A 24,867-nucleotide genomic window follows, 5' to 3' on the forward strand; every position below is an offset into this window, starting at 1 on the left:
TGGCATAAATCAACTTGAAAATGCACTTTGTGTGACCTTGGATGCTTTTGATTTTGTCCGTTGACCTTCAGGAAGCGAATAAACAGAGCTGTGCTCTTTACTTTCCCCTGAAGCTGATTAGTTGTGTGTGGACATATAAATATCGGAAGGCCAATACAATGTAGCTCTTCAGAGAATTAACAATATTTACTGGTAACACTTTTCTTTCAAATAAATAACTAGATTAATATTCACAGACACAAAAGACACAAAATTATCAACAAACATTAAAAGTTAATACAAGAGCTGACTAATGCCAAAAGCAGGCAATTGTAGGGCTGTTGTGCAAAGAAGTGAAAGAAAAATAAGTGTACTCCCTTGGAATTAGACTTTCCCTTTCTTCCTTTGAACCTTCTTGCCCGTGCTTTTTACTGATATTTTGTTTTAACATTTTTACAGAATTTTTAAAATTTCATTTTTACCTCTTCATCACCAGCAATATCTTTAGCACCCAATCAGCAAAGGGAAGATCTTGTCGTAAATCTTAATTTTTTGGGGGGACTAACCATAGTTTTCACATTGATCAGAATCTTTCTCTGAACCAGTTGTGTCAATAGCTAAAGTACATATATTGAGCAGTGAAATGTGCTCTTGTAAAGTTTGAGACCATCAGACACATAATAATGGTAAGAATGGCAAATGAAAAATCAGTATCAATTATCTTTTGAAAAAGGCAATAGAGCAAATGTTGGAATTGCTGTAGAAAAGAATAGAAATTAAGAGAAATGGCTTCATACAAAATCTTTGGATAAACTGCTGAGATGTGGCAAATCTACCTTCTGTGCTTCTTGAAAAATTTTTCACTTTGTATAGATGAACAATGTAGTCTTACTCTGTATGAAAATATGGGAACTGCATTACAAAGAACAACTTTATGTGCCATGAGATTTGCAAGAGGCGTCCCTCAGTGAGAACCACCAGGAAAAGCCTTGGATGTGGTGCTCTGGCACTGCCACCGTGCCCTCCATGCAGCAGGGATGCACAGGCTGCCTTTATCTGGCAGTGCAGTGAGAACCATCTGGATGAGCGAGGGGACTCTCTGGCACACGAGCAAACAAAACCAAAACACACAGTACGCCGCCTCAGCCAATTCTGGGCTTCTAAGTGAAATTTTATATTTTGAGAACGAGTTGATTTCTGCTGTTTTATTGTTGAAACAAAAGAAGAACAAAATAAAAATATGTACACTGACAACACGCAGCGGTGTCACTAAGCCAACATCCGTATTCTCCTCGAGTCATGTTTGCACAGGTCTGTTTTGTCCCAAGAGGAGCTTCCCAGCAACGTCAAACCTTAAGGGCTGATGGCTCCACTCCACGCATCCCCTGGGCATCTGCCAAAGCTCCCTTGTACACACAGATAACAGGTTTTGTACAAGTACAAGCAAAAATCTGAATAAAGCGCAGTTAAGGGTATTTGAATGGGTATCTCCAAAGCTCACACATATCAGCAATGATGGGGTGATGAGGCACTGGCACGGGTCGTGCAGAGCTGTGGATGCCCCATGCCTGGAAGTGTTCAAGGCCAGATTGGATGGGGCTTGGAGCAACCTGGTCTAGTGGAAGGTGTTCCTGCCCATGGCAGAGGGTTTGGAACTAGGTGACCTTTAGGGTTCCTTCCAACCCAAACCATTCTATGATTCTGTGTTTAATTTTTCTGAAATTCTTATCTGCAATGCTTTATTATTATCAGATCCATACTATTGCCACCCTTTCAGACTATATCATGACTCTATTCAGTGTTTACCAAAAGGTGTGAAGACCTTGCACTGACTTAAGAACTGTTCTCTAATGACATAATTCTGACAAGAACCTGAGGGTCATAGGTCCTAAATCTAACTTCAACCAAGAACAGGATGGAAGTTTATTTGGATCCAACCAAGGTCAAAAACCCCTCGTTCTCCTGCTCCTGGGGGAGCTCTGGAACACCCTCACATGCTCTGTGAGGAAGGAGAACCTCTGTCCCAGGCACTGGTGAGGTCACACCTTGACTGCTGTGTCTGGGTCTGGGCCCCTCAGTTCAGGAAGGACATTGAGCTGCTGGAGTGACCCAGAGAAGGGAACGGAGCTGAGGAAGGGTCTGGAACACAAGTCTGGTGAGGAGAAGCTGAGGGAGCTGGGGGTGTTTTGTGTGGAGAAAAGGAAGCTCGAGGGGGACCTTCCTGCTCTCCAGACATAGGTGAGAGTGTAGCCAGGTGGGGATCGCTCTCTTCTCCCATGACACTGACAAAAGGACAAGAGGACGTGGCCTCGAGCTGTGCCAGGGGAGGTTTAGGTTGGAGATTAGGTGGAATTCTTTCACAGCCAGTGAGTTGATATTGGAACAGGCTGCCCAGGGATGGAGTCACCGTCCCTGGATATGTTTAAGGATTGAAGGCTGGATGTGGCACTCGGTGTTGTGGTCTAGACACGGTGGTGTTTGGTCAAAGCTGAACTCACTGATCTCAGAGGTCTCTTTCAACCTAATTGTTCTGTGATTCTGACAAGGAATGAGTGTACGGGGCCACTGATGTGAAATCAAAGAAAAATAAAGACGCAGCAGCGACGGCCGGGAGGCGCCTGCCTGACCCGCGCCCCTCCCCACACCCCGCCGCCAGCTGTGGCCCGGAGCTTTCCCCACACCGCTCGCAGCCGGCCCAACCCGCCGTGACCGGGGTTTAACGACTCCGGCGGGCGCAGAGCGGCGGGCGCCCATCAGTTTTCCAGAGAGCGGAACCATCCAGGCACACACCCAGTGACCCGTCCCGTCTCTGCCGAGCCTCCCCCCGCTCCCGGTGCCCGGTGCCCGGGGCCGCCCCGGCCCCGCCGCGCCCCGCCGTGACGCACGAGCCCCCCCGCCCCCACGCACGGCCCCCCGCCCCGCGCACGCGCGGCCGCAGCCCCGCGCCCGCTCCCGCGCCCCCTCCGCGCTTGCGCCGCGGGGCCGCTCCCGCCCCGTCCCGTCCCTCCCCTCCGCGCCCCGCGGCTCGTGTGACCGGAGCGGCGGGAGTCGGTCCGCGCCCGTGTGGGAGGCCCTGAGCCCGCACCGCCACCGGCACCGGCACTGCCGGCCGCGGACGCGGGGAGGGGCGGACGGACGGAGGGAGGGTGGGAGGCAGGGAGGCGAGGCGGCCTCCCGGGTGTCCGGCACCATGAGCATCGAGATCCCGCCGGGCCTCACCGAGCTGCTGCAGGGCTACACGGTGGAGGTGCTGCGGCACCGGCCGTCCGACCTGCTGGGCTTCGCCGCCGAGTACTTCGCCCGCCTGCGGGATGCCCGCGACCAGGAGGCGGGCGGTGGCCGCAGGGTGGTCAGCTTCGACGGGGAGCCCATGCAGACCGAGTCCAACGGCGACGAGGAGCCCGACCGCGGCGACGACGAGTCCGACTCCGACTTCGAGCGTAAGTGCGGGCGCTGCCGCGGGGGGGGGCGCCGGGAGCGCGGGTCCTGCCGGGGGCTCCAGCCCGGGGCCGCCTCCCCGCCGTGCCCGGTGCCGCGGCCGCCGCCGCTGGGCAGGGCGGGCAGCGAGCAGGCATTGAATGGGGGAGAGGCTCCGCCGGCTCCCGCCGCTCCCGCTCCCCGTGGGCGCCGGCCGAGCTCCGGGAGCCCCGGATGGCCCCGACACTTGGGCCGGAGCCCCGTGCCGGGGGTGTCCGGCGCTGCCCCGGGCGGCCGAAGTGCCCCGGGGTCTGACCGGGTATCGCCGGGCAGCGAGCGCGCTGCCAAGCATGTGATAGGGAAGATCATGTGTTATTGTGCAACCTCTTCTGTACTTATCTTTACATTTCTGTCTTTAAATCATCGTGGACGAGTGTGGTTGGGATTTTCTCTGTGAAACTGGGGTGGTTTATTGCCGCTGTTGTGTATTTAAAGTGGCTGTTTTAAAGCACTGAAATAACTTTCGCTATTTAGCAACATATTAAAATTAAAAGCCACTTGTATATTGCTGTTTACACTGCCAGCCTCGAAGATGGAAAAGATACTTAACCTGAGCTGGACAATGAAATGCCACTTGTGATACTGAAATTTTGATTCTGTCAGAATTGTACTGTGTTTTAGGCTATGCAGAGTGTTTGTAATCGAGCCTTAGTGTGAGAAGTTATTTAAAATGCCTGTGAATGGTGGTGCTTGTCACACCCAGAATTTTTTGGGCTGAATACTTTCTCATTATTAGAAAGTAGCTTAAAGGGGAGGGAAAGGTGAGAAAAGGCGTGCTTTCCCTGAACTTTCAGTGCCCTCCTTTGAAGGTCTTGTGCCCTTGACCTATAACGTAAAGGTTTCTGACTTTTATTGATAGAGGATCCTCTTTTAGACCAATTACTGGATGTCACCTTGTGGATGCAGTGTGCTCTTAAAATCTACTCCCTGGTTAACAGTTTCAGAGAAGCAGGAAGAAATTAAGCTATGGAACCAATAATTGTTTTTATTAAGGAAACATTGAGACACCAGCTATTTTTGCAGTGCTTTCAGGCTGGGAACTTCACAAAGTGAAACATATCTTAAGCTCATGAAAATAGACAAACAGGACATGGAATGTGCAAGGGGACAAGAGTGAAATGGACAGATAGAATTCAAAACCAGTTTGCAGTCAGTGTCTGGGTTTGGATGTTTTTTCTCATGAGAGAGAAGCTCTGTTTAGGGCATGAAGAAGAATAGATGAAAGGTGAAGGGTAAAGGTGTGGACACTGGTGGTGACTGAATTGAATTTAAGGGAATGTTCAAATATGAGCACAGATTTATGGAAATGACAAGTGATTTTTTTTGCCCTGCAACCAAGTCAGCAGTATTTTCGAACATCTAAATATGAAAGAAGTTAGACTTTCTTGTGGAATGTATTTTAAAATTAAATTCCACATTGGAAAAATGTCAGTAGATAGTTGGATGTAATTCTTAAAAATGTGCAATGTCTTCGTATTTAATATTTTCCTTAATAAAAAGGAGCCCAAAACACAAAAAAAAAAAAAAAAAAACAAAAAAAACCCAACTAACAAAACCAAACAAAAAACCCGCTCCACCAGGAAGTCTAATGTCTTTGGGTGAAATTTTGCTATTTTGTGATCAGTTTACCTAGATTTGGGGTTTCGAATACTGTCTTCAGGCAAGTAAGTGTAAAATTTTATTTCTGAATGTTGAACTGCAGCTGGAGGGATCCTCTGAAGTTAAATGTTTTCATATAAAAATGTAAAAATTTATTGGTGGTGTACAGCTTTTCAAATGCAGCTTTCCATAGCGAGGCTGTCCAAAGCAGGAGGGTGGTTCCTTTGCTTCATGTTTCTGCTTATCATCTTTCTATCTTGGTCAGAGAGAAAATTAAATTAACAAGGCTGGGCACTGTCACTTCTTGTAGTAGAGCCCTTTGTGCAAGTGCCACCGTCAGTAATGCTGTTTTGCTTCCTCTCTGAAAACCCAAGCAGTTCCCCCCTTGTGGCTTCCCAGGAACAGTGCCATGTTCTCTGTGACAGCAGGTGAGGATCCCTCTGGAGGGTCAGGGAAATGATTCTTTCTTGCATTGTTTAACAGTGACAGTCAACCATGGCTGTGTCTTATTTAGGTTTCTGGTGTAATTTTGTCTCCATCAATGAAAAATGTTAATTTAGAGATTCTGGTACCTGATCACTGTCATAGGTAGGACAGTACTTGGGCCTCGTGGAAGACAAGATCCTGGGTGCTCATATCTGCTTAGTATTTAAAGAAGATGTGGAGATAGGGAAAGCATACACAATGAGAGAGCCAGATAATCTCATTGAATTGAATACTGTTTGTAAAGACTGCAGTTTTTCATCTTAGACAATTTAGGAAAGACTTTGGTGAGTTTCACTGTGCTCTCCTAGGTTATGCTTTGTTACCTTTGAATTGCTGTGGCAGGTCACATGGATCTTTCAAACATGTTTCCATGTCTGTTTATAAATAAAAAGATGGAATTGACCAGTTGTTTTCGTAAATGACTATGTTAAGGAAACTTACAGCTAGTTTAAACAATTACCCTTACTGTGTATGTTGGAAATAATGTGCTTTTCTTCGTGTGTGTGTCTGGCCCAGTATGAAATCTGTGTATGTCACTGGACTGCGTCTGCACACTCAGACTGAGATAACATTGCAGATAAGTTATGTGGAGTTTTTTGTGTGCTGACTGCATATGGTAACAGAGGCAAGTCAGAGGGAGGTCCTGGCCTTTGCTGTAAGCCTTGTGGCAAATGTCTTCAAGTACCCATAGTGATGCCATAGTGGAACTCCATCCATGTGGTAAAAGTCACTGAAACTAGCTAGGCTACAAAAAAAAACCAGCTTTCATTCTCTTAGGATGATCGCTTTTAGGTGATGCTTAGGATATTATTTCCAGGTTTATGGTTCCTGTCTGACCCCCCTGGAGTTTCATCCTTGGTTTTAACTGTTTTTGTACATGCGATCAAAGGGTATGAGGATGTGGCTGTTCAGCAGAGTGCATTGTAAGGCGTGTGTGAAAATAAAATTATGATAGTTGTGGGGAGCCCCCAGCAACATTTATCCACTGGGCTGTGGCAGAGAATTTAAGAGATGCAACACTTCCCTCAGAGCCTTTATTTGTTGGATTTAACTGCAAAATTGAGAAGTTGGGAGGGTTGGGAAAGGTGACAAAGCGAGACCTTAAAAAATCAGCCTGAGAATGTAACCAAGGCCAGATATGTATTCTTTAAGTGTGTCCTTGACCATGACACTTGTACTTTTAACAAGCAGGCTCTGAATGGATGTGTTAAGACTGAAATTAACACTACAGAAATGGTCTGTTCACTGTTTCAGTTACTGCTGGGGGAAACCTCCTGTTGAGGAGCACACCTGAAAGAAGGCAGAGGCTCTGCTTCCCTGTCCCTTGAGGCAGTTGCACAAAGCTGCAAAGTTCTGCAGGATTAACTTGCTGTTTTGTCTTATTTTTTGTGATAACAAAACCACCTATATGTGTTCTTGGGGGTATTAAGTATAACTAACAATGGGACTGAAATATTTTTGGGATTACACTAATTGGATCAACTCAGATATTTCAACTAATTACAATTATTTTATTGCAAATAAAATTTTTCCTTCTCAGGATTTTGCCTTGATACTGAAGGAAAGATGATGTACTTTTCAGCTGCTCCCTGAGCAAAAGAGATACTTCTTAGTATTTTGCTTTTGAAATAATCCTGTTTAGTATGCTCTCTTGTTGTGATGGGAAATGGTGCATATGTATCTGGATGGGCAGGTGAAAAGATTCTTTAGCTCTGCAGTGAGCTTCTCAATTAAAATTCGAGGATTTGCTAAATGTCATCTTTAAAACATCAGTAGAATATCTGAGCAGAAGGGAGTAGAGAAATGCTCGTTTACATCATTAGATCTTGAACGTGGTACAGAATAAGGGTTCAGTGCATCTTTGAAATATTTAACTATTTAATTGCTAATGGAAACACCTGGTATTAAATTCAACCTGTTTTAGATTGCCTATCGTCTTATTTTTAAGTATCATTTGCTTATGCTTGCTTATTCTGAACTGATGGCCTGTGGAATTCCTCAGAAATCCCTCTGTTATATCAATCACAAAGCATTTATGCTCTGCCTACATCAATTCACAGGTTAGGCATAACTCCTTGCTGTTTCCCTGAAATAATTCAATGAAACCTATTGAATTACAGGAATTGGATGATGTTAAAACTTTTGCAGTATAGCATAAGAATAGTAGTGGTCCTTTAGAAAAATACTGTTCGAGTTTTCAGATATAAATGAGATTCATGGAGTATTGCACATGTTGCTGTGAGATACCATCTTTAAAATTAAAGTACTTTCAAGTTTTTACTAGTGCTTTCACCTACCTACTTCATCCTTAACTGTTAATTAACTGGTAATAAAGCACACTAGCTTTCTCTTCAAATGTGCAGTATTAATTAAATCCAAAGACTAGCTACCGTATTTAAAATCTAGGTAGCACAGTGAGCACTCTCATAATCTGATAATTACTAGTTCTGCCTACCTCTTTTTTCAGTAGTGGTTACAACAAAAGTGTTTTGTGCTCTCCATGAGCAGTCTCTAGATTTTTAGGGAGGTAGAGGAAAAAGCTGGGTTAATGGTTGGCTTCCGTGATCTTAAAGGTCTTTAGCACCTTAAACAATTCTATGATCTGACTGCATGATCCTTTGAATTGGTATACAAAGAAAAGAAATGCACATTCCTGCTTTATGTTCTAAAAGGTATGTTCAAACAAGCCTAGTGAACAGAAGGTATAGAAGAAGCTTTAGAGTTTTATTTATTCATTGGTCTCCTTCAATGACATGAAATCAGTTGTAAAGCAAAGTATTAGTGATGCATCTGTGTTTTAAGAGGAATATATCTCTGCATTTAATTTTCTAATTATATTAATTTTTGGCAGCACAGTATCTTGAATGTGTTTAACATAAATATGAAGGACTACTGTTGTGCAGCTGCTATACTTGCACATGTCTTTGCTTTTACAGAGGCAGTTCTGCATGACTTAAATCTGAAGGATTAAGTAGAGTAGCTGCTGTTAGTACTAATGGAACTTCACTCTCTCTATTTATCTTGTTCTCATGGGGGAATTTTGAAGATAGACTAAGTATTAAGGGAGACTGATTTTACTTCTTTTTAGTTGTTTGGACAGAGCATGTAAATACTTTTTTTTTTCCCCCTGGAGGCATTTTTGTTTCTGTATTTGTTTATCACAATAAAATTGCTTTTGAGCATTTCTTCTTAAGGTTGCAGTTACTGTATTACAAGGTTAGACTAGGAATTTTTTGAACTAAGTAATGTACTTCTAAGGAAGCCACCAATTGTAGCTCAGTGGGGCTTGAAGGAATGTTTCATCAGTAGTCCTCATACAAAGGAAATTTAATGAGAATGTGTCTGTAATACATCCTTACCTAGAAGTGTGAAGCAGAGGGATAAAAGGTGCTGACTGGCTGGGAAACAGAGAATTATAATGGGTTTGACTGAAATTCAGCTATCCTTGGATATTGCTAAATGTATATTGGTTTACATCAGGAAGGATAAGCTTCTATGTTAATTATCAAAGCTAAGTTTCTTGCAGTTTTGACATAGTACACTTAGAGTTATTTGTAATGTCCTGCCCTCAGCACTGTTAATATTCCTGTAACATCTGTTAGATATTCCTTACAATCTCTTGACAAAGATGCCCTCTTACTTCAGCTTATAGTTAGTGGCTTGACATAATTGTTCTGCTTTAAGTGATCAGTATGTCCTAAAATGTGAGGAAGCATGCAGTATTTTCTTTGTTTGTTTAAAATTTCATTTAATTTCATATTTGTAGTCTGTTGCATACCCATAACTTTTCAGTAACTCTTAAGCTTGTTATTTTCAGAAAGAGCTTTAGATAGTTGCTATAACTGTACAGATAAATTCTTGACTGTTTCTGCTCTCTTGATATCCTGCAGTTACTCTGTGTACTGGCTTCTAAAAGAGGATAAGTAACTCTGGAGTGGGTAACTAGCCATTATAAATAATTGCTGAATTCTTAAAAGCCTGTGTTTCCCTGTTGAAGAAGTTTATTGTGAGAAAAGTTGTAAGACACTTCTGAAATTGTGTTTTTCTAGCTGGCTCTAAAATTAAGGTAAAGGAAGATATTGTATATCAGTACTAGATATTGTACTGAACATTAGCTTCTATTTAACTTTGCTATTTTTTGTTCATTTAATAAACTGATATTATAATTCTGAGACAATTCTGTCAGTGTTCCCCTCATGCTAATACTGAAATTTTCTTGTACCCTCTTACCTAAAATAGAACAATGGAGATCTTGGGGAAGAGGAGGAGACAGCAGAGAACAAGCTCACTTGGAGCTATTCACCAGTCAGTCATTAAAAACCTTAATGTCTGACAGAGCAGTTGCTCATTATTCAAATGAAGACTGGAAATGTAGCCAAGATGAGCTATGAATGTTTCCCACTGGCTTCAGTAACGTTTTCAGCTTCATGAATGATCATTCATATTTTCTTGTGAAAGAAGAGGGAGACAGTAATGAATATAACTCAACAAACGTGCTGGTTCCTTTTTTAGAGGGATGTTATTCCTTCCTCTGTGATGGTCCTGTAGATTCCTTTAGTTATGGTTCTTTGTGTTCCATGCCTGTCTTTGCATCAGTACTTCTTTGGTATGTAACAATTGTTTGGTGGTTTTTGATCCATCAAGATTCTTTGATTCATGCAGATTTAATTTTTTTCCTGAGGTGCTGTCAGTTCCTCAGCAAATGATGTGTACTCTTCTCCAGTCTGCAGTTTTCATGTCTTTATACCTCACTGTAATATGAAACAGATAAGGAAAATAATAAATCAAACAAACATTGGTTAGAAAAGCAACTGGGGGGAAATCTGGGGAATCTTGAGTGTGGACAAAATGCTCTTGCATAAAAGACTTGCATAGTCGTTCTATGATAGGAATACTTATAAAGGTTGTGTGCTTATGGGATCCTTTAATGCAAAAGCTTTTTTTTTCCTTTTAAAAATATGGATCTGAAAGAGGGGCCATTGGATAGAAACTCCAGAAATCCACTGTGCAAAACAAGCAGCAGTTTTGTGGTCATTGATGTTTTCCTGTGAGAATTGTGGGGATGATGGCAATGTTCTCTGCTCTAGTGGGAAGGATACTTAGAAGAGAGAGGAGATTCAGAGGAAAGCACCCTGTCTTACAGTTTTCACACTGCTAGGATTTGCCCTCTGTCTCATAAATACGCAATAAATCATGTATAATAAAGGCCAGCATTTTAGTAGTAGCAGTTTTGCTGCTAGTCCTTTCCATACATTTCTTTTCTCTGTAGAAATAGCAAATGATTGAGAGTGGCAGCTCTCTGTGCATACTGTGCATAGATGTGGAAATTCCCTTTAGGGGAGAAATCATCTTTAGGAACAGCTCTTCAGGGCATGAGGTAGGGACTTGCAGGTATTCCTTCTGTAGCATTGCTTTTATTGTCATTTAAAACCAACAAGCACCTTGGGGTTTAGTTTGTAAGAAATGCTAAGGCACTCTCTGTTCTCTCCTTTTATTTCCTGGTGGCTTGCAGAACAGCTTTGCTTCTGTTCAGAAATGGTCTCCAGCCTGCAGGGGCTGGCATGATGTCAGCTTTTGGTGTGAGGTCATCTTACAGAAGTCTGGAACCCTGCATTCCTTTTTGGGTGTTAGTGAAGGGATGGTCAGATCAGGGGCCTGACCGGCAGAACTGAGCAAATTGTCACAAAATCCTTCTCTGAGCTGTTGTGTGAGGAAGGGTCAGGATTGCAGGTTGGAGGGAAAGTGCATGTTCTCCCAGCAGTCACTGTTCTGTCCTTCTGGATCTGAGCATTGTAAAAACATGTGGAGCTTGTGTAGGGAATGAAATGTGGGTTTTGGATGAGGGTTGAGAAACTGCTTTGTAGTTTTCCTCTGTATTTTTGAATCAACTGTGGTGCCAATTTCCTCATTCTTGGTGATTGCATATTGACAAACTGCTATGAAGCAGGATGTCACAATGGCTCTTCATTTCCATTTTGGTTCTTCCTCCCTTGGGACAGCATATTGTTTTCTGCTTCCTATTGAGAAAACTGTGTTCCATAGAAGAAATTAAAAAAAAAACCCCACAAATATTTTTGTGTTATTTTTCCTGGTGAGGCTCCAGTAAACACTTATTTTTGTGGCAACACTTGTGCTAATGATGATTGTTCAGGAAGAATTGCTTCCTCAAGGACATCTGTAGTGAAGGAGCTGGTTCTCATGGGTATGGGGGTACCCCTCTCTGAAAGATTTCTCTTGTACAGCCCTGGAATGAAAATTCTAAGATTGAGTTAACCCTTATTACATTTATTCCTTTTGAAAAAAATTATTTTTCAGAAACAGTTTTCAAACATTTGATGTTACCAATGTTTCTGATTAAAATTTTTAAGTATTTGTAAGACTCACAGGGTTCTCAGATTCATAAATTAGGAAAGATGGCTTATTAGAATAGATTAATATTTAGCCTTCTGTCTTTCACACCTTTGGGGAGGGGTGGGGGAAAGATTACATGTGTAGTTTTGTTATAAAATGCTAAAAATGAATCCTATTCAGAGTGGGGATATTCAGAGACCAATTTTTGTAGTGTTAAACATCTATGTTTTTAATTCTAATTTTAAGATCCTGTAACTTTATGATAAAAAGCCATAAACACAACTTGTATTTTTTTATGAGCAAGCATCTCTTAAATCCCTGTGAAATAATTTTAATTTCTTACTGCTGGAAACGTGTAATTATTAACTGTTTTACCAATTTTTTCATAGCACTATGAAATAATATAACTTTGCATGATGTGTACTGATTTTGCTAGTGGTTTTAGCTTTTCTTAGCTTTTCATAGCTGGAAGATCTGCAGTGTGTACATTTGTTGTGAAGCACTGTGTGACTCGGGGGAGTATCCTAGAAGTTCTGCTCCTAAAAATCAATTCATCTGGAAGCTGAACCATGCAGCATTTGCCACCTGCTGTGCCTCAGTTTGGTCAAGGAATTTTTTATTGTTGCATCCAAAAATTGTCAGAATGAATGTTCTTGGTCCAAGCCTCTTGCTGAGACTTTGGACATCCATGAGCAGATTTGGCACAGTGCTCAGGGACCTGGCTCAGTGGTGGATGTAGCTGTGTTGGGTTTGTGGTTGGACTCAATGAATTATCTTAAAGATCTTTTCCAACCTAAGTGACTCTATAAAGAGGATTTTCCCTGGTCTGGGTAGAACACAGTGATATTTTTTACTATTATCCCTGCTTAGGATACAGAACATATGTCTGCCTTCACCCTTCCTCTTTCCCAAAAATCCTCTTCCTGTGAAAGTGCACAGGATGCAATTACTGGAAGTGTGTGTGGGGGGCTGTCTTGTCAAAATACATTTTCACATGGAGATGATTCTTTTTACAGCTATATGTTGTAAGTAACTGTTGAATGTTGATATAATGTTGTTAGAAGTGTAAATCTGAAGGAAGAAAAGCTATGAAACACTTTATTTTGAGATGCAGTACAGAAGTTGTTCTTGCTTACTAATTTGGTTGTGTACCATAACCTAAAGATTGACCACATTAGGAGATTAAACAGTTTTAAAATTTAAAACATACATATTTCTAATCCACTCAAATTTATTTATGCTTTATTTACTAAAAGAAGCTGTAACCAAATTATATCTCAATGAAACAAGGCTCACTTGTGAATTACTGATGAATATATTGTACTGGCAGTGAAGTAGTACTTCATGTTCTATGCTCATAATATCACAAAATTGCCAGAGATGTTAATGATGCTTCTGTAGAATCCCTCATTCTCTTGTGTGCATTCTGCCTGATCAGTTTGTGTCACCCCTCAGTCCTCTGGCTGCCACCCTCCTGCAGAGCCTGTGCTGGCTGCTGGAGAGGCACTGGGTGCAATTCACATTTTGTTCTCACTAGAAAAGCACCAGACAAGAAAATTATCATGAATTGCAGAGTCAGTTGTGCTTACTTGGAGGATCCTGCACCTTGGAGATGAGGGAAAGCAAGGCAGAAAACCTCGTGTGTGTCCAGTGTTGTGACTCTGAAGCTCCCATTACAGCATAAAACCCTGTAAATCCAGTGTACCTCTTCTATCACTACTGTAGATAAATCTGTATATAGCAAGGACACAAACTGTGAGTTGGTGTGGGGGGTTTGGTGTGTTGGTTTTTGTTTTGCCTTCTTATTATTTTTTTTTAACTGGAGAGCAAATCACTTCAATTCCGAGTATATGTAGAACTTATAAGCAACTGGTTTCTGGTTTGGGTTATTAAAAATGTGGTGTGATGTATTATACAATTTTTTCTGCAATTTTTTTTAATGTATCATCATATGGGAACACCAGTTCTTTGAATAAATTTTCTGTAATTTCCAAAATCAACAATACATCAACAGTCTTTTTAAGCACTTAATATAAATCCACCAAAACTGTAAAAATTAGACTTCCAGAAGAATTGAGCCAGCTTTTAAAATTGTTGTTCTTTTGAGAAAGACTGGTTTGAGAAAGGTGATTTAGAAATTGTTCATGCAAGAATGAGCCTTCAGAGGTGATTACTTGTGCAGGATAGAGTGCTAAATCCTAGAAAGGTCGTAGCTGATCAGCTGATAATAGATGCCGTTTGTGACACTGGCTAAGCTGGCTGATACTCCTGCTCAGGGCTGTCCAGGATGTGGATGCACCTTGATTTTTATGTGGCATTATTAGAATAAGAAGTAGTTTGGTATATTGCAGCAGTGTCAATACTGAACATTTTTAAAAATGCCCAAAAAAGTGCTCAGTTTGCGGTGATGAAGATTGTGCCCATAATAAGAATGTGTAGAAGCCCAGGCTATTTCTCAGACTTGCTCTTCCTTTCTTCCCTTAAAAAAACTCAGCCAAACAAATTAAACCCCAACAGCCCAAAATCTGTGCAGTGGCTGTGTCAGAATTTGTAGTTACCTACCTGGAAAAAGGATACCTGAAACTACATGCATCTACCTGCAGATGGATTTTACTTCTACTTGCATTGGAAGTTAAACTGGAAGCAAAGCATCAATTTTAATAAGCTATTGAAAGTCTCTGTGGAATTACAGAATGGTTGAGTTTGGAAGGTGCCTCTGGAGGTCTTGCCTGGCCCCTTTTGTGAGGCTGGACTGCCTGTAGTGGTTGCCCAGGACCACATCCAGGTGGCTTTTCAGTATCTCAGGGGATGGAGGCTGCAGAACCGCTCTGGGCAATTTATGCCAGTGGATGGTCTCCCTGGCAGTAAAAAATTCCTTCCTGATGTTCAGGTGGACCCTTTCTGGATTTGACTTTGTGGCCACTGGCCCTTGTCCTGTTGAGTGCCAGTGAGGAGAAACTGCTTCCATTGTCCTTCAGTGCCCTTCAGGTATTGATAAGAATTCCTCTGAGCCTTATCTTCTCTAGGCTGACACTCCAGCTTTTTCAGTCTGTCCTCACACCAGAGATGCTCCATGTCCCCTCTTCTTCTTTACAGCCCTTTGCTGGACTCTCTCCAGTATGTCCATGAGGCTTTTGTTCTGGGGAGCCTGGAAATGGACAAGGAACTCCAGGTGTGACCTTACCAGGGCTGAGTAGAAGGTGTCACAGTCACATTTTCTGAAAAATCCCTTTGCTGGGATTTCTCCTCCTGGGAAGATAAGAAGCCTCAGAGAAAAAGCAATATTACCTCATTTGCTTCTCCCTGTTTTGCTGCTTTGGAATGTGGCTGGAGATTGTTTACCAACAGGTGCATGTTTGATTGGTTTCATGTGAATTGTTTTTACTTAAAGACCAATCACCATCTGCTGTGTCAGACTCTGAGGAGTCAGTCACGAGTTTTTCATTATCATTCTTTGTAGCCTTGTGCCTTTATCCTTTCTCTATTCTTTAGTATAGTTTTAGTATTTAGTATTCTTTAATATTATATAAATATCATACAATAGTAAATTAGCCTTCTAAGGACATGGAGTCAGATTCACTCATCTCTCACCTCATCCTGGGGACCCCTGCAAATACCACAGAGGAGGGAAGGCCCACCTCCCTGACATAGCAACATTGCATCAGAAGCTGTCCAGAGTACCCTGCAACCAGCATCCCTTGCCTGGCACATAAATGTGTGCTTATGCCTTGAGTTAAATGTGGATGTGTGAGATTAAGCTCTGAATCAGCTTGAAGTGACACTTGATTGAAATTCCGTGTGCTCTTTCATTCAGATCAAATCAGTTGACAGCACAACCTATTGCAGTTTTGTCTTATGTAAAAACACAGTATGTTTCATCATTCAAATGTCAGCAGGAATTGGTAATGAAATACCAATACTTCATTGGTAATGGAGTGACCCAGGCAAAGAACTGTGGACTTTTATGTGCCTGTTTTATCTGTAGAATGCTATTCTTAAATTTTACCTAGATCCCTGTAATTAATCAATTCTGAACTCAGGTTGACCTGGCAAATGTAACATGCCTGCTGGGTGTGTGACACACCTGGCTCTCTCCATGCTGCTGGTTGTTTCTGCTGAGCTTCAAATCTCCTGTTCCATATTTTTCTTATAAATTGTTCTTTTGTAGAAGTAGTTCAGTTGTTTCATACTGTCACATGAGACACACCTGACTGTGAGAGTGACTCCAACCTGTTTTGTCTGAGACTAAACAGCTCAGAGGTGGAAGGAAAAGCTTCTTAGGCTGCATCTCATCTGCAGCTGCCCATGATAATTTTTCTTTTCTGTTGTAGTCCAAACTTAAGCAGACCAGCTGCACATCACTGATGGAAAAGGCTAAGACCAGCCCAGCCCTTTTTTCCTTGGCATTGACACAGATTGGAAGTGCTGCTACAAGCAGTGGTCAGCAATAGGTTTGTTGTGTTCTCAGGTTTGGGACTGAAACCCAGCTCTGCCTTCTCTGTTTCTTTATTTTTCTACCCTCCCATCAAATGGTGGCAGATCTGCAAGTGCAGGCTTGAGACTGAGCATACACATTGAGTGCATGCATGCCCTGAACACAAACCATTGTGTCTTCCCCTTCTGTTAACTCCCTTATCTGTGTTGGGAGCTGCTGTGAAGCTAAGAGGATCCAGTAATCCAATTAGACTATCAGAGGAGGACACTGGCTTATGATGACTCTCTTCTGATGTTGCCTCTACTTGCATAATTATTTTTGTGGGGGTATAACTGTGTACCTTAATGGCTTGTGGTCTTGAATTTTGGCTTTGTGTTTGTTACAGTACAGTAGCAAAGGTGGTAGAATATAAATTTCCCAAGGAAATGTGTATTTCATGAAAAGCAAGTGTTGCTGTTCTTAGAGTTCCTTTGTCATTCTTACATACTGATTAGACTGAAATTTCCTGCAAGGTATCCAAGATCAGTTTGTCAGTGTAACAACCAGTTGCTTGTATTGGACAGAGCTTTGGTTTATGTGTATAAATAAACCTGCACACACACACATACAGTTCTCTCTCTGTAGATTGCTGCTCACTGCCCCATTTGTCAGAAACTTACAGCAGAGTACAAGCAGAAAATATGCAGGTGACTGGGAAAATGTAATTTTGTGTTACCATGGTTTGGCAAGAATTTGAAGCAGATGATAATGCTGTTGACTCAGGGTTGGGTGGTTTTTTTTTTTAATTCCAAGAAAAGGTAACGATATTGTTCATTCTCAAATAATTAGCCTGACATTGTAGGAAAGTATCTTAATTCACTGAGTGCACCTGTTAATTGAATTTTTATTCAGGTGCTCTTATGTCCTTAGCAATGCTTGAGGTTTAGATTTTTATAAATGCTTTGAGCTTTATTGCACCATTTTGGTTGCACTGAGGTTCAGTTGTCATTGCCCCCTTTTGTGTACAAGTTAAATTTGCTTAAGTATCTATCACAGTGAAAGATGTGAGTGCTCAGTTGTATCAATTTGTTGTCTCTCTTTGAAAATGATGGCTGAATATGAACCATATTTTACTTATATGTAGTTTAGGGTGCTAGTAAATTATATTAGTTATGGATATGATAGTCAATATTTGATTTCTCAAGATAGCTTTTATATCCTGATACTGCATTATTTAAAGACACTATCAGTCTCAGTAGGACTTTATGCTGAGCCTGCCAAGCAGCTGCCAAGTGCAGATAGCCAACATTTACATTCTGTGTTGTGTTATGGTAGCTGTGACATGATTCCAATTAAAAGCTTGGTCTGCACACTGCAGATGTCTTCTGAATATTAATGTGCACAACAGATAGAGCAGATGGAATCTCTTTAAAATACAATGCAGTGAATGTAAAATTGTGTTTCTGGTGAAAACTAATAGGCAGTCAAAATTTTTCTTTTTTCTATCTTTTTCATTGCTAACCCACAAGAATATCTGTGCATCATCATCATATTTCTTTACATATAGGAGGAAATCAACTCTTCATTATACGTTCAAATAAAAATACAGAATTATGCCATTTTGAAGTTTTCTCAAAGACCAGATGTACCTAGAAAAATATTAGGAATACATGCAACATTTCCTGTGCCTTAAAAGATGCCTCTGCCTAGAGGACAGATAATAGCTGAAATATAGGATGTCTATGAGTTATTTGAGGAGTTGCTCATTGGAAAAGGCCCTGTAAAAGTGTATATATAGGTATGTGTGTATTTAAATGGGATTTGGAGGTGTTCTGTGCAGTGTATCAGGAAAAGTCCATCCTGCACAGGCGGGGTTTAACAAAACTGGGGAATGTAGAGAATGACAAGAACATCAGTGGTGCACTGTAACCCCAAAGTTCACTGTCAGGAGAGAGCAGCAATGCAGCTGGGAAAATGTATTAGTTGCCGAAGTATTTATCATGTTTCTGTGGCCGTGCATGAGACACAAAGTAAAGCCTTGGTTGTAGGAATTGGTTAAAGGCCTTAAAAACAAACAGGGTAAGTGTGATACTGAAACTGAGAGTAGAAGAGTTTCTGTGGGGGTGGGAATTGTAACTCTCCTCTTTGCCGCTGCCTTTGTCTTCTCCTCTGGGGCAGAATGGAGCTGTGTGAGGGGAGGGTGCAGGGGGAGGTGGTTATAGAAAAGGCAGTGACAGGAGGTGTGAAACACCTGGAGCCAGTGCACTGCTCCACTTGTGCCATTACCATAGCTGTCACATGCTTGTCTTCCACTCTTTTCAAACTTAATTTTACAGCTACTTATTCCTGAGGCTGTATAAACACTAAAGCCAGTGCCAGTGGTAGCATTTTCCACTTCATCCCTATTACCTTATGATGATTTCCTCCCAGATCTGCATTTGGATTATATTTGTCTAGTATAGTTATATTGCCTGGCTAATACTTCTCCCAAAGTTACTGGCCAGACTGTTGAGAAAAAGTTCCTGGCTTCATTGATGTTATTTATTTGATACATGCCTGCTTTCAGAGAAGTTGGCTCTGTGCTGTTCCTGAGGATAACATTAATTTGGTTAGTGTGTTTTGAAAATCTAGACCAGATTAGGACTGAGCACAGACCTTGCTGAAGCTGGGTGTGATGGGGATGTCCCAGACTGCTGATGTAGGGACCATCTCACTTAGGGAGGAGTTTTGGAATTTTGTGGTGAGTCTAATCTCCTGCTGTGAGAGGCTCCCAGTGAGTTGTTGCTCTTATTAGTTTTTACCGTGTCTTCTGCATTCAGATGTTCAGAATAATGGTGGGACTTTTAATTAGGCTTCTGAAAATGGAAAAACAAGTTCCCTTGACTGATTCCATTATTGTGGTGGTTTTGGGATTTTTTTTTTGCTTGCTTGCATATATGAGCTTACTCAGATTGCATTCACCCGCGTACAGTTAATTACTTTGTAGAAAGAGATTTATGCAAGTGGCGCAATTGGAAATAATAAAAATAGACTGATGTGCTTGATATAGTTAAATGACGTTTTTTATGACTCATTTAGGAATTATCTCCTGGACTTCCAACTATGTTTGGTGGAACTCGGCTTTCCAAAAACCCGAAAGAGGTTTAAGTTTTGTTAGATTGTAACAGTGATTGCACCTTTCAACTAGGCACAGGATAAAAATCTGATCAAAAGTCTTTGGGGTTTGATGTTTTAAAAGGTATGAGGATGTGGAGTTAAGGCTTAGAAATCAAAACCATAGTAAAAAACCAAATGAAATACAGAAAGTGTTGCTTTAAAAGAACTGTGTGTGTCAGAGTCGAATGTTGCTTTAAACAGCACTTCTGAAGTTTCTAATGAAAAGATTTCAGAGAAAATTTGTCTTCATGGTGTTTCAAAAATCCTAAGTACCCTGAGGTATTAATCCTCCTGCCTCATCCATCTCTGATCTCTGGTGGATCAGGAGACTGGCGAATAAAGAGGTGAGGTTTGAAAGCAGAACTGGTAGAACAGGAAGGGTTAGTCAGGAGCCTTGGAAAAGGAGGAGGATTTCTGTTCTCTGCCAGTGCATCTGGTCATGGGGGTGATTTGCCCATATTACTGATTGGGAAATGCCTCATGGTTCCCTACATAAGATGCCAATATCTTTTTCTGTATGAAGCATTTATTTTAAGGAAACTTGCAGTTACTTCTTCTTGATGTGATGTTTCTGTTTCTCCACAGTCTCATTCTCATCTTTGACCTTTTCTGGCTTTTCCATTGTCTCACAATCCCGGTGAAAGTCACATTCAAATATGTTTAGGATCTTTTCTTTTTATCATCTACTTAATGTTTGGTTTGTAAGCTTAATTTTTCTGCTATTACTAATGTGGCTCCTTAGCTTCCCTCTCTCTGAAATGCCTTCTTCTCTAAGCTTACTCCTAAAGCCCAAGGAAATTTCCATTTTTCACTTGCTTTGTTGTACCTTCCAGTGTCTTGCCTCTTCTGACAATGCTTTGAAGATTTGTCAGCCACTTCTTAACTTTCCTGGGTTTTTTGCAGCATCCTTCTTTCTCTGTGCAGTGCATAGATTTGTCTTTCTAATACTTGAAAACATTCCCAAGTCTTTCATTTCAGTCCCTGACAATCTCTGTTGTAGTATCAGCATATAGTTATATCTTTAATCACTGTGAAATGTGTCCTTTTAGCTGAGATTGTACCTCAGCACAGGGAGTTTTTCTAATTTCTTGTCTGTAAAGCAAGTGCATGCCTTGTTGCTATCTCTTTGATCTTCATAATATAGATTGCACTCATAAAAAATAAAAAAAAAGTGCTGTGTTTGGCTTGATCTGAGACGTGTCAGCAAGAAATAGGAGAGGGCTGTGTGGGTCATGCCATTGCAGTGTCAGATAATGTGAAGTGCTGCTTGAAAGGTGTTTGTTCTCCTGGGCTCAGGCTTCAGTCAGGCTGTACAGACTCCTGAATTCTGGGAGCAGGTAATGGTCCTTTATTTGTGAGAATGAGTATCTCTGAAGGAAAGTAGTACCATGTATCGCTGCTTGGGTTCAGTTGTGGAAGGGGAATATTGAAATAGGGATACATTAGAAACAAGGATATTTGATTTAAAAACAAACAAAACTCTGAAGGCCTTAGTCAAGAAGTGCCGTCATAACCAGAGATTCAACCAGATTCCTTTCAGTTAGTCAAGCAATGATTTCTTTCTTGAATTGATCAGCTGTTTAAAGTCTGTCCATTCCAGAGTGCATATTCATTTTTCTACTGTACTTGAAAACCAAAAAGAGCCAACTCAAAATAGCACAACAGTTTTAACTTCATAAACATCTTTTTTTCACTGGCATAAATGCTTTGCTTGTTGACTCAACTTTTCCCTTCAGAAGTTACTACATTCTTTCTATCAGAGGGGCTCTAAAAAACTTGGAAAGCAAGGGTCAGAGACTCTTCTAAAATGAGGCTTTCAGACAGTGTTTCTCCATTTTGTCAGTAATTTTAAAATACAAATTAAAAGACAATCAATTAAATTGGAGACCAGGATATGTTGCAACTTTGTTTTTATGTTTTGTTCTCTTGCTATTGATGACAGCTGTTTTTCAATACTGAGAAATAACAAGGTGTCTGTGTCTGTTATTTTTACAGCAGCAGACAGGAAAACAATGTTTAATAGCAATCTAATCTTTTTTGTTGTTTTCCAACTTAATAGATGTAAAAGTCTTTTACAGAAAAGCAAAGCCTGTGTGTACCCAATTGTGGATCATGGTTTCCACTTTTTAATTTTTAATTTTTTTAATGTTCTATGCTCCCTGTTTGTTCTCTGAAAACTCACTTCTTCCCTAGTGTTCCCTGACCTTTTGTCTTCCTCCAAATGTCTGGCATGCTTCAGCTGACACCATCAGGGTCTCTCCTGCCTGTCTGACCGGGTTCTGAGTTTCCATCCTCCTCTATGGGGGTGGGTAGAGAGAGAAATAGAAGGGAAAATAAAGGGAATAGAAAGGAAAATAAAAGGATGTCTGTAAAGCTCTCACTTGTTTCTGTCTGCTCTGCTTTTCTGAGAGAAGCTCTGAGGAGATCTCTTGGGTTCCAGAGCTGCCTCTGAAAAAAATCTAAGTAGTTTGTAGTCCTACCTGTAGTCCCCACCTTATAAAGGAGAGATGTGGAAGGGGGAAGTGAGAATTTGCCACTATCCAGCAAGGACATCCTGAAGGAAATCATGGATATGCAACTGTTATATTGGTAACAGTCAGAGGGAACTCTGTTTTACTTACCTGTTGAAAAAAAAGATTCAGATTGGTATTTATTGAAGTACAGTTGCATATCTGATGATGAAAGTTCCTTCTGCTCTAGTATTACTTTTTAATTGCCAGAAATCCTAAAAAAGCTGATACTTGAATCGATGAGTTTTCTCAGAGTTGTGGTGGTTCCTATTTATGTAAGTCCATTAACATCTTGGTGTGTAGAAAAACAGTTTGACAGCTGTAGTCTGGCACTTCCTTATCGTAACTTGATACAACATTCCAGAGAGACAGTCACGCCTCAGATTTATACTCCACTCTGCTTCTGGTATTTCAGCTTTAATGGTTTTTAGTGTCAACTCACGTGTTGTTTGGGTAAACTTAATTGACTTGTTAAATTAGAACCATTTACATTCTGTTTCTCTTTTTGTCTCTCTTCACACTGGATCATGGCACAAAATCATCCTATGGGAAAGTACTCTGTAAATCACTGATTTGTGCTACTTGGTTGTAATGAAGCTGGTATTTTGTGCTTATGCTCTTTGAACTCTGAGTGCTATACTGAGTTTATGCCACCTACTATGAGCTTTGCTCCATCTTTCATCAGGAAACCTTCAAAAATTGTCAATTAGATTACACAGAAGATCTGTATTAAAAATTGTGTGCACAATAGCTTAACTTAGTATGCTCCTGTAAATCGTATCCAGAATCACGAACAGTGTGATTTTTTTTCACCCTAGTTGAAATTAGGAAATGTTCACAGATCATAGTGAAAAGCAAAGTGCTTGTGAAGAAAGAGAAGTAAGTTTTCAGGGTACATCCAGTACAGAGCAGTAGCACCTTGTACTCTACTGTCATGCCTGGAATGCCAGTCCTTCGTTTGCCCCTGATTTTTTTTTTTTCCTGTGACCCTGAATTGATCTTTTGAGTTTTGTCTTTTTCTATAAAAAATTATATTAGGATGTGTAGTAAGTGGGTAGCAGTAGCTGGTAGAATGGTGGTTGTACTTCTGTTCATTTCAGGCTTGTGAGTAGTGTCGAGAAACAGCTTTCCCTGTTATGGTAGTAGTGTACATCTAAAAAAGCCTGATGGTTTTTTTTACCAGTCACTTTTCAAAGTCAATGACAGAGAAGGGAGCCCACGCACTGTAGGAAAAGTGTGCTTTTAGGTCTGGGTGTAAAGAGTGGTTTTACTGTCACTTGTTTGCCTCAAATATTGTAATTGTTGGTCTGGTTTGGTTTAAAAACAGTAAGAAAAATAATATCTGTGTCAATTTTTCACCTATGGGGCTGTATTTCATACCTGCTTATAACCATAGTCAGAACTCTTTAAGTTAAACATAGTGAGCCACAATCAAGCATCAGATATTTCAAAGTAAATCTAAATGCCAAAGGAAACTGAAGGATATTGGAGAAATTTCTGTCACTTATGGAAAGTATTAAAAAAAAATTTAAAAATCCCAGTGTCTGATTTACATTCCTAATTTTTCAACTGAGAAAACTCAATGAAATGGAGCCACTAGCAAGTGGCAGTACAGTTAGTAGTCGCCACTAACTGCATGGCACTGCTGCTGTTTGATGTAATGCACATTTTTGAATTTAAGTAATGGAATGTACAGTATTGACCTATTCATGCAATTTATTAAAATATTTTTATTGAATCAATGTAATGACATACCTTTACTTTGAGGAAGAAAGGTTTTTCAGTCAGAAGCAGCCTGTTAAGTGTTCCTGTCTAGTGCTTATTTCAGTCTGTGCCTCATCACAGTATGGAGAACACGTACATGTTCAGCAGACATTCCTGATTTTTCTTGAACAGTGGAGTAGGATCATTGTCCTGAGTCAGTTCTGGCAGAACTGAGGAATGCACAGCTTGATCTGCCTTTCCAGTGCCAGAATCACTTGCCTTTGGCTGCCAGGGAGGAAATTGGGCCGTTTTGCTCTCTTCTGGTACAATGGTTTAATTTACCTCAGTTTTTGTTGTGTTTACCCAATTACTGTGTCTTGGTTCCCATGAGCCAAGTAAAAGCAGGAGCTGTGCCAAAGGTATGAGACATTTTGAACTCGAATATTGCTGCACCTGAGGTTTTGACATAATGGGGAGTTTACAATGCAATCATCTCACAACAAAATCTTTTTATCTCATTATAGTTTTTGCAATTAAAGTATAATAACATTCATATCATTACCAGAGACATGGGCCATTGTTCAAACTGAATGTGGCCCATGGGCGTGCGGCAGGGGGGAGTTCTAACTGGAGATTAAAAAAAATAAAAAAAAGAATTGTTTCCTCTTTCAAAGCAGGAGTTTAATCTTGTTTCTGTAGATCCCAGATCTCTGAGTGGTACCAGGTCCTGCAGTGCTGGATTCACTGGCTTCACAGTGTAGGCAGGGTTGTGCTCTGAGGGTTACTCGGGTGTAGTAGGAGTTTGTTATTTGTGTGTCCATCACCATTGCTTTAAATTAGGTGCCCCTTAGTGCTCAGTCTAAGAGGTAGACTGTGTTAACAGTAAGTGTATTATTCCCTTCCATCCCATCTGATTTTTTGGAATCTGTCCACAGACCAGTGTAGGTGTATGTGGGACCTTCAGGAGCTGTTTCTCTTAGCAGTGCTCAATGCCAGGCTTTTCCTTTGTGTACTTCTAATGGCAAAACACAAGAGTGCCATAGGCTTGCCAATATGACTGTGCAATACTGAAAATAGTCATAAGCAAAGAGAGCTTTTCATTGGTAAGCCAGAAGGAAAAAAAAACCCACTAATCTTCTCTACTAGGAAATGTCAGATTTTTATCTCTTTAGCATAAAAATAGTCATCTGA

General features: G+C 40.9%; 1 protein-coding gene across 1 annotated transcript in view; it reads left to right on the forward strand.

Moving 5' to 3' along the window:
• The first annotated feature begins 2,953 nt into the window (after positions 1-2,953).
• The window catches only part of PRKAR2A (protein kinase cAMP-dependent type II regulatory subunit alpha), a 59,174-nt gene continuing 37,260 nt past the window's right edge, over positions 2,954-24,867 (forward strand). Inside the window, exon 1 of the mRNA XM_030956477.1 lies at positions 2,954-3,419. Coding sequence (XP_030812337.1) covers positions 3,170-3,419 — 250 coding nt within the window. The 5' untranslated portion in view covers positions 2,954-3,169. The remainder of the gene's footprint in view (positions 3,420-24,867) is intronic.

The sequence above is a fragment of the Camarhynchus parvulus genome, chromosome 12, assembly GCF_901933205.1.
Source record: "Camarhynchus parvulus chromosome 12, STF_HiC, whole genome shotgun sequence".
NCBI lineage: Eukaryota > Metazoa > Chordata > Aves > Passeriformes > Thraupidae > Camarhynchus > Camarhynchus parvulus.